A 10,487-nucleotide genomic window follows, 5' to 3' on the forward strand; every position below is an offset into this window, starting at 1 on the left:
AAATAGCGACACCCACAACTAATGGAAACAGGTGAACAGGAAAGAGGATGACAAGTCCAATTCCACAAGTAGCCACCGGGGGAGCCCAGAATCCAAATTCACAACAGTACCCCCCCCTCAAGGAGGGGGCACCGAACCCTCACCAGAACCACCAGGGCGATCAGGATGAGCCCTATGAAAGGCACGAACAAGATCGGAAGCATGAACATCAGATGCATTGACCCAAGAATTATCCTCCTGGCCGTAACCCTTCCAGTTGACCAGATACTGGAGTCTCCGTCTGGAAACACGAGAGTCCAAAATTTTCTCCACAACGTACTCTAACTCACCCTCAACCAACACCGGAGCAGGAGGCTCAACAGAAGGCACAACAGGTACCTCATACCTGCGCAATAACGACCGATGAAAAACGTTATGAATGGAAAAGGATGCAGGGAGGTCCAAACGGAAAGAAACAGGGTTAAGAATCTCCAATATTTTATAAGGGCCGATGAACCGAGGCTTAAACTTAGGAGAAGAGACCCTCATAGGGACAAAACGAGAAGACAACCACACCAAATCTCCAACACAAAGCCGAGAACCAACACGACGGTGACGGTTGGCAAAAAGCTGAGTCTTATCTTGGGACAACTTCAAATTGTCCATAACCTGCCCCCAAATATGATGCAATCTCTCCACCACTGCATCCACTCCAGGACAATCCGAGGATTCCACCTGACCGGAGGAAAATCGAGGGTGAAACCCCGAATTACAGAAAAACGGGGACACCAAGGTGGCAGAACTGGCCCGATTATTGAGGGCGAACTCCGCCAATGGCAAAAAAGCAACCCAATCATCCTGATCAGCAGAGACAAAGCACCTCAAATATGTCTCCAGAGTCTGATTAGTCCGCTCGGTCTGGCCATTAGTCTGAGGGTGGAAAGCAGATGAAAAAGACAAATCTATGCCCATCCTAGCACAGAATGCCCGCCAAAATCTAGACACAAATTGGGTACCTCTGTCAGAAACGATATTCTCAGGAATACCGTGCAAACGGACAACATTCTGAAAAAACAGAGGAACCAACTCAGAAGAAGAAGGCAATTTGGGCAGGGGAACCAAATGGACCATTTTAGAGAAACGGTCACACACCACCCAGATGACAGACATCTTCTGGGAAACAGGCAGATCTGAAATAAAATCCATCGAGATGTGTGTCCAAGGCCTCTTAGGAATAGGCAAGGGCAACAGCAGTCCACTAGCCCGAGAACTACAAGACTTGGCCCGAGCACAAATATCACAAGACTGCACAAAGACTCGCACATCTCGTGACAGGGAAGGCCACCAGAAGGATCTTGCCACCAAATCCCTGGTACCAAAAATTCCAGGATGACCTGCCAATGCAGAAGAATGTACCTCAGAGATGACTCTACTGGTCCAATCATCAGGAACAAACAGTCTATCAGGCGGACAACGATCTGGTCTATCCGCCTGAAACTCTTGCAAGGACAGCCGCAGATCAGGGGAAACGGCCGACAAAATCACTCCATCCCTAAGGATACCTGTGGGTTCAGAATTGCCAGGAGAGTCCGGCTCAAAACTCCTAGAAAGGGCATCTGCCTTAACATTCTTAGAACCCGGTAGGTATGACACCACAAAATTAAAGCGAGAAAAAAATAATGACCAGCGCGCCTGTCTAGGATTCAGGCGCCTGGCGGTCTCAAGATAAATCAAATTTTTATGGTCAGTCAATACCACCACCTGATGCCTAGCCCCCTCGAGCCAATGGCGCCACTCCTCAAACGCCCACTTCATGGCCAAAAGCTCCCGATTCCCAACATCATAATTACGCTCCGCGGGCGAAAATTTGCGAGAAAAAAAAGCACAAGGCCTCATGACGGAGCAGTCGGAGCTTTTCTGCGACAACACTGCCCCAGCTCCAATCTCAGAAGCGTCAACCTCAACCTGAAAAGGAAGATTCACATCAGGCTGACGCAACACAGGAGCAGAAGCAAAACGGTGCTTAAGCTCCTGAAAGGCCTCCACAGCATGAGGGGACCAATTAGCAACATCAGCACCTTGTCTGGTCAAATCAGTCAATGGTTTAACGACATCCGAAAAACCAGCAATAAATCGACGGTAAAAGTTGGCAAAGCCCAAAAATCTCTGAAGACCCCTAAGAGAAGAGGGCTGCGTCCAGTCACAAATAGCTTGCACCTTGACAGGATCCATCTCAATGGAAGAGGGAGAAAAAATATATCCCAAAAAGGAAATTTTCTGGACCCCAAAAACGCACTTAGACCCCTTCACACACAGAGAATTAGACCGCAAAACCTGAAAAACCCTCCTGACATGCTGGACATGAGAGTCCCAGTCATCAGAAAAAATCAGAATATCATCCAGATATACTATCATAAATTTATCCAAAAAATCGCGGAAAATATCATGCATAAAGGACTGGAAAACTGAAGGGGCATTAGAAAGACCAAAAGGCATCACCAAATACTCAAAGTGGCCCTCGGGCGTATTAAATGCGGTTTTCCACTCATCCCCCTGCCTAATCCGCACCAAATTATACGCCCCACGAAGATCAATCTTTGAGAACCACTTGGCCCCCTCTATACGAGCAAACAAGTCAGTAAGCAATGGCAATGGGTATTGATATTTAACAGTGATTTTATTCAGAAGCCGATAATCAATACATGGTCTCAAAGAGCCGTCTTTTTTTGAGACAAAGAAAAATCCGGCTCCCAAGGGAGATGAAGATGGACGAATATGTCCTTTTTCCAAAGACTCCTTTATATATTCCCGCATAGCAGCATGTTCCGGCACAGACAGATTAAACAAACGACCCTTTGGGTATTTACAACCCGGTATTAAATCTATGGCACAATCGCACTCACGATGCGGAGGTAACGACCCAAGCTTGGGTTCGTCAAAGACGTCACGATAATCAGAGAGGAACTCAGGGACTTCAGAGGGAATGGACGATGAAATGGGAACCAGAGGTATGTCCCCATGAATACCCTTACATCCCCAGCTCAACACAGACATAGCTCTCCAGTCAAGGACTGGATTGTGAGGCTGCAACCATGGCAATCCCAGCACCAAATCGTCATGTAGATTATACAGCACCAGAAAACGAATAATCTCCTGGTGATCCGGATTAATCCGCATGGTTACTTGTGTCCAGTATTGTGGTTTATTATTAGCCAATGGGGTGGAGTCAATCCCCTTCAGAGGAATAAGAGTCTCCAAAGGCTCTAAATCAAAACCACAACGATTGGCAAAGGACCAATCCATGAGACTCAAAGCGGCGCCAGAGTCGACATAGGCGTCCGTGGCAATGGATGACAAAGAGCAAATCAGGGTCACAGACAAAATAAATTTAGACTGCAAAGTGCTAATGGAAACAGACTTATCAAGCTTCTTTGCACGCTTAGAGCATGCTGATATAACATGAGTAGGATCCCCACAATAGAAACACAATCCATTCTTCCGTCTAAAATTCTGTCGCTCGCTCCTGGAGAGAATTCTATCACACTGCATACTTTCTGGCGTCTTTTCAATGGACACCGCCAGATGGTGCACTGGTTTGCGCTCCCGCAGACGCCTATCAATCTGAATAGCCATTGTCATGGACTCATTCAGACCTGCAGGCACAGGGAACCCCACCATAATATCCTTAACGGCATCAGAGAGACCTTCTCTGAAATTAGCCGCCAAGGCGCACTCATTCCACTGAGTAAGCACAGACCATTTACGGAATTTTTGGCAGTAAACTTCAGCTTCATCCTGCCCCTGAGATAGGGCCATCAAAGTTTTTTCTGCCTGAAGTTCCAAATGAGGTTCCTCATAGAGCAACCCCAAGGCCAGAAAAAACGCATCCACATCGCGCAACGCAGGATCCCCTGCTGGTAATGAGAAGGCCCAATCTTGAGGGTCACCCCTGAGCAAAGAAATCACAATCCTAACCTGCTGAGCAGGGTCTCCAGCAGAACGAGATTTCAGGGACAAATATAGCTTACAATTATTTCTGAAATTCTGAAAGCTAGATCTATTCCCTGAGAAGAACTCCGGCAAAGGAATTCTCGGCTCAGATACCGGAGCATGAACCACAAAATCTTGTAAATTTTGTACTTTCGTGATGAGATTATTCAAACCTGCCGTTACACTCTGAAGATCCATTATTAACAGGTGCACGCAGAGCCATACAGAGATTAGAAGGAGAGAGAGAAAAAAGACTGCAGCAAGGCAGACTGGAAGTGAACCAATCAAGCAAACACACAACTAGAGGAAAAAAAAAAAAAAAAAATTCTCAGCAGACTTCTTATTACTCTCCTTTCTCAACCTTGGTCTTTAACACTTTATTGGCCGGTCAAACTGTCATGATCTCTGCGGCCAGAGAACATGGCAAGCCTATAGAGGGACGAGCTCTTGGAAGATGGAACTATACTGACCATGAACTAAACCTACCGCACAACTAGAAATAGCCAGGTAGCATTTCCTATTTATCGCTAGATGCCCAGCTCTGGCCTAAGACCTAAATAGCTAGCAGAGGGAAATATAAGACCTGGCTCACCTCTAGAGGAATATTCAAAAGGAGATAGTAGCCCCCACATATAATGACGGTGATTTCAGATGAAACAACAAACGCAGCAGGAAAATAGTTTTAGCAAATTTGAGGTCCGCTTACTAGATAGCAGAAGACAGATAGAATACTTTCATGGTCAGCAGAAAACCCTAACAAAACACCATCCAGAGATTACCTTAAACTCTGGCATTAACTCATAACGCCAGAGTAGTAATCCCTGATCACAAGAGCTATCCAGACACAGTAACAAAACTGCAGCTGTGAACTGGAACAAATAGGCAAAAACAAAACATGGACAAAAGTCCAACTTATCTAGTAGTTGTCTAGAAGCAGGAACAAGCACTGAGAGGCATCAGATAACATTGTTGACCGGCAAGGAACTACAGAGAAGTGAGCTTAAATAGCGACACCCACAACTAATGGAAACAGGTGAACAGGAAAGAGGATGACAAGTCCAATTCCACAAGTAGCCACCGGGGGAGCCCAGAATCCAAATTCACAACACCCCTCATTCCATCCCCTTTGCGATGAGGGTACTCTAGAAAATGGTGGCAGCATTGGAAGCGGTTCCTTTCGCACAGATGCACCTCCGGCCCCTACAGCATGCTCTTCTAGCCGCTTGGGACAGGAACCCTTTCTTCCTCGACTTCCGGTGCCGCCTATCCCCGCGGGTCAGGCAAACTCTCAGATGGTGGACATTGAGTTCTTCCCTCAACCAGGGAAAGTCCTTTTTGCCGGTCCAATGGCTAGTGGTGACTACTGATGCCAGTCTTCTGGGCTGGGGAGCAGTTTTTTTGTCACCACATCGCTCAGGTCCGCTGGTCATCTCAGTAATCGAAACTGCCAATCAATGTCTTGGAAATCCGAGCGATATGGCTAGCGCTACTGCAGTTTCATTATCTCCTAGCTGGTCACCCAATCCGAATTCGATCGGACAACACCACGGCTGTGGCATACATCAAGCATCAAGGGGATACCCGCAGCAGGGAGGCCATGTGTGTAGTAACTTGCATTCTCAGCAGTGCACACACCAGGCTTGGAAAACTGGGCGGCAGACTTCCTCAGCCGCCAGGGTCTCGCCTCGGGGGAGTGGGAACTTCCAACATATCTGTCTTTTTTGGGGGACCCCGGATGTGGATCTGATGGCGTCCAGACTGAACGTCAAAGTCTCCAGGTTTTTAGCTCTGTCTTGAGTTCCAAGAGCCATAGGAGCGGGTGCTCTGGTTCTTTTGTGGTGCCAGTTCCGTTTTCTGTACGTTTTTCCCCCGCTGCCGCTTCTTCCGAGAGTCATCTGGAAGTTCAAGGCGGAAGGGGTTCCAGTGATCCTGGTCGCTTCGGATTGGCCATGCCGGTTGTGTTTCGCAGATTTGGTGTGCCTAGTCGCCGATGTACCCTGGCAACTGCTGGTTCGTTCAGATCTGCTCTCCCAGGGACTGATTTACCACCAGAACATGGCGGCCCTGTGTTTAACGACTTGGCCGATGAATCCTGGATTCTAGCCCAGGCTGGTTTTTCACAACGGGTCACGTCCACAATGATCAGTGCTTGTAAGCCTGCGTCGGTACACATTTATCACCGTACCTGGAAGACATGTTTTGCTTGGTGCAAGGCTCATGGACGTCTTCCCCCTCATCTTCTCTATTCCCACCATTTTGGAGCTCCTACAGACCAGCCTGGACTCAGGCCTGGCGCTCGGCTCGCTCAAGGGCAAGATATCCGCCTTATCGGTCTTATTCCAACGAAGGATTGCAACAATACCTCAGGTGAAGACGTTCATTTAGGGGGTTACACATGTGCTTCCCCCCCCCCTATCGCATGCCTTTAGACCTTTGGGACCTTAACTTTGTCCTTTTAGTCTTACAGGAAGCTCCTTTTGAACCGCTTCAGGACATTTTGCTCACCTTGCTATCCTGGAAGTTGTTTTTCTTGTTTCAATCACATCAGTAAGGCGGGTTTCGGAGCTGGCTGCTCTGTCCTGTCGGGCGCCTTTCCTTATTTTCCATCTGGACAAGGTTGTCCTCAGGCCGTCCCCATCCTTTTTGCCCAAGGTTGTCTCATCCTTTCAACTTAATGAGGACGCTGTTCTTCTTTCATTTTGTCCGACTCCAGTCCACATGGTGGAAAAGGCTTTCCATACTCTGGATGTAGTCAGAGCTCTGAGAAGGTATATCTCGAGGATGGTGTCCTTCCAAAGGTCGGATTTCTTGTTCGTGTTCCTGAGGGTCACAGGAAGGGTCTAGCCGTTTCGAAGGCCATGATGGCTACATGGATACGTTCCACCATTCAGGAGTCCTACAGCATCAGAGATAAGCCTATCCCAACGGGCATCAGAGCACACTCCGCTCGGTCAGTGGGTGCTTCTTGGGCCATTCGGCATTGGTGGAGCAGGTCTGTAAAGCCGCAACTTGATCCAGCTTACATACTTTCTCGAAGCACTATAATGGTCATACTCAAACTTTGGCTGATTTGCTTAATTATTGTATTGTTAATGTTGTTACTTATGACTGTTGTGTTTGAAACTGTTAAGCTGTAAAGCGCTGCAGAATATGTTGGCGCTATATAAAGATTATTACTAGTATGCGGGGAAAAATTCTGCAGGCTGTGGTGGCACACATCTAGACAGTTGTTACGTGAAGCCTGATGTTTTCGGTTGTTGTTTCCCACCCAGTGACTGCTTTGGGACGTTCCATGGTCCTGTATCCCCCAACTAGGCTAAGGAGAAACAGAGGTTTTTGTGTACTCACCATAAAATCCTTTTCCCCGAGCCACTCATTGGGGGACACAGCACCCAACCTGTTAGCCTAATGGCTTGTGCTTGTTCCTTTTTTTGACATGTTGTTGTACTCTTATGTATTATTAATGTTCTCCTACTGCTTTTGCACTGAACTGGTTCTCTGGGAGCCAGCACGAGGGTGTATACTGCAGGGGAGAAGCTAACTTTCTTTGTATTAACTTGGTGTCGGCCTCCTAGTGGCAGAAGCATACACCCATGGTCTGTGTCCCCCAATGATTGGCTCGGAGAAAAGGATTTTACGGTGAGTACACAAAAATACCCAGTTTTTAACCACTAAAGTATACATAAAAAACCTTACAAGTTTGCTATCACCATAATTGTACTGACCTGAAGAATCATGTTGAACAGCAACAAAACAAAATCCAATGATGGAATTCCTCTTTAAGAAGCCGGTTTGTAGTTGCCATCGTTCCCATTAGATCAGTTTTAGGAGGACGTCCATTATCACATTGGCAAGTTAATGGGAGCCGCTCTGCTCACTTCTGCTGTGTTTTTGGTTTTTGTAGATGCTTCTCATCAATCAAAGAAATTTTTTTTTGTTTTGTTTTTTTAGCCCAAGACTAACCGTGGTGGTGGTGAAGAAAAGAATAAATGCCAGATTCTTTGCCAATATGGGCGGCCGGCTCCAGAATCCACCACCGGGAACAATCGTTGATAGTGAAGTCACCAGACCTGAATGGTTAGTACATATGTGCCCAGAATAAGTATGGAGGGAGGACTAGTAATGTCTGAAGTGTGACTCCTGGGAGACCCCCACCTTACTTCAGACCCCACACTGGGAGATGTCTGGCAGTCAAGTAAATGAGGATGAGCTGCAATACCAGACACTGCCACATAAAAAGAGTAGCGCTGGTTTCTGATTTCAGACACCCCCTTTAATCCAGATCAAGGGAAAGTGGACACTAGGAGGTATTTTACTGTAAACCCCCCGACGTTTTAAATATTTCCATAGATCTCTGTTCCTATGGGCTCCTTGGTCGGGAGGCTCAAACATAGTGTGCTCAGTATCTTAAAGGGGTTGTCTATTACATGTAAAAAAAAATTAGCCAATGGGGGGGTCTTAAATGAAAAAAAGCCCCCTACCGGACCCCTGACATTCCTCTGTGATACAGATCAATCCTCTTCCTGCTGAGACAGAATGTGATCGCTGAAGGGCATCAGTCATCACTAACTGGCTGCAGCGGTCACTTTGTGTTCCTTGCTGGAAGAAGTGCGGAGACTCTCAGGGATGGGAGGACACAGGCAGCGTTACAAAGAAGTGGTGGGGCTCTTGTATCTTTTTGAACTTTAAGACACCTTTGGGCCCAATCTTAATATAACATATACTGGACATCCCCTTTAATAAAGTGACCAGCAGCGATCTGACCGATGCTCTCAGCAATTAATCCATACTTCTTCTGTAAAGTCTCCGGAACAGAACTTGCTCAGAGGAGGCATGGACTTTAGGGCAACCACAAAAAGCTTAGCCAAATCCATTGTTCACGGACTTTCCTGAGTTTCCATAGTTGTCAGGTTAAACTGAAAGAAATGGAGTACAAGTCAGTATGTATGGAAGCTAGGAGCATGTTCACACGGGCCATCAATACAGAACAAAGACAGAAAATATCCTGCTGTAAGTAGAAGCAATCGTGCATATGGATAACACTGGGTATTTAATAAACACTGATTTTATAAAAGAAAAGTGAAAGCCATCCCAGCAACGTCAGTGTGCCCGAGTTCGGGATGGTGTTGACGAAGCACCCGATGTTCTCTATATCCACTACGCCTTTTACTTACAGAAGGTATTTATTGTGTTTGTTTTGGGACTTAGAGTTGCCAGGTTGCTCTCGATAGATTAGTGATGGCTGACACCATCGTCTATAAACCATTAACGCCCGTGTTGTCTGCTTCCGCCAAGGTATGACTTCTTCATCATCAGCCAGTCTGTGAGACAAGGGACCGTCTCCCCCACACATTACAACGTGGTGTACGACACCGGAGGCCTGAAGCCCGACCACATGCAGCGCCTGACCTACAAGCTCTGCCACCAGTACTATAACTGGCCTGTACGTAGTTACTGGGAGATTACTGGAGAAGGGACTTCAGGAGTCCTGCCTGTTCACTGTTTTTTTTTTTCCTCTTAGGGTGTCATCAGAGTTCCAGCACCGTGTCAGTACGCCCACAAGCTGGCCTTCCTGGTCGGGCAAAGCATCCACAGAGAGCCCCACAATTCTCTGTCCAGTCTCCTGTACTACCTGTAGAAATTGTGCAGGGCTGGGGATTGTTCAAGTGTCTGGTTTGAATTTAAGTTTTTACTACCTGTAGAAATTGTGCAGGGCTGAGGATTGTTCAAGTGTCTGGTTTGAATTGAAGTTTTTGAAAAAATTGGCAGAGTTGGAAAAGCCAAAAGTAGCAGCAACCAAATTGTAGCTGTCATATATATTTATTTTCTTTACTTTTATTTTATTAATTGGAAATTATATTGGTTAATGTTGACAAAAGGTTTAATAAAATAGTTATGTTCTGGCTTCTCAATCATCCGATGTTTATTAGACTTGAGATTTTTCTGCTAATTTTGCAGAGGAGCTAGGTTGTTCCAATAAAATCTTCCATCTTTCAGCCAAAGAGAAATCATCCATCCTTCGGTATCGGAAGAGCCAGGGTGCACAATACTTGCCTTTTTGTAAGAGCAAAGTGGCTTCTTTAGAGCTGAACCAACATTTCTAGGCATCCATTCAAAATCAGACTTTCTCCTTCGCCTCATTGGGGGACACAGCCCGTGGGTGTATGCTGCTGCCAGTAGGAGGCTGACACTAAGTGATACACAGAAAGTTCGCTCCTCCCCTGCAGTATACACCCTCCTGCTGGCTCTCAGCTCCTCCCCTGCAGTATACACCCTCCTGCTGGCTCTCAGCTCCTCCCCTGCAGTATACACCCTCCTGCTGGCTCTCCGCTCCTCCCCTGCAGTATACACCCTCCTGCTGGCTCTCAGCTCCTCCCCTGCAGTATACACCCTCCTGCTGGCTCTCGGCTCCTCCCCTGCAGTATACACCCTCCTGCTGGCTCTCAGCTCCTCCCCTGCAGTATACACCCTCCTGCTGGCTCTCAGCTCCTCCCCTGCAGTATACACCCTCCTGCTGG

At 47.0% G+C, this 10,487-nt stretch overlaps 1 protein-coding gene across 1 annotated transcript in view; it reads left to right on the forward strand.

Moving 5' to 3' along the window:
- Window positions 1-9,881, forward strand: part of LOC143786209 (piwi-like protein 1) — a 103,163-nt gene extending 93,282 nt beyond the window's left edge. Inside the window, exons 15-17 of the mRNA XM_077275498.1 lie at window positions 7,921-8,046; window positions 9,265-9,412; window positions 9,491-9,881. Coding sequence (XP_077131613.1) covers window positions 7,921-8,046; window positions 9,265-9,412; window positions 9,491-9,607 — 391 coding nt within the window. The 3' untranslated portion in view covers window positions 9,608-9,881. The remainder of the gene's footprint in view (window positions 1-7,920; window positions 8,047-9,264; window positions 9,413-9,490) is intronic.
- The last annotated feature ends 606 nt before the right edge of the window (window positions 9,882-10,487 follow it).

This window comes from Ranitomeya variabilis, chromosome 7 (genome assembly GCF_051348905.1).
Source record: "Ranitomeya variabilis isolate aRanVar5 chromosome 7, aRanVar5.hap1, whole genome shotgun sequence".
NCBI lineage: Eukaryota > Metazoa > Chordata > Amphibia > Anura > Dendrobatidae > Ranitomeya > Ranitomeya variabilis.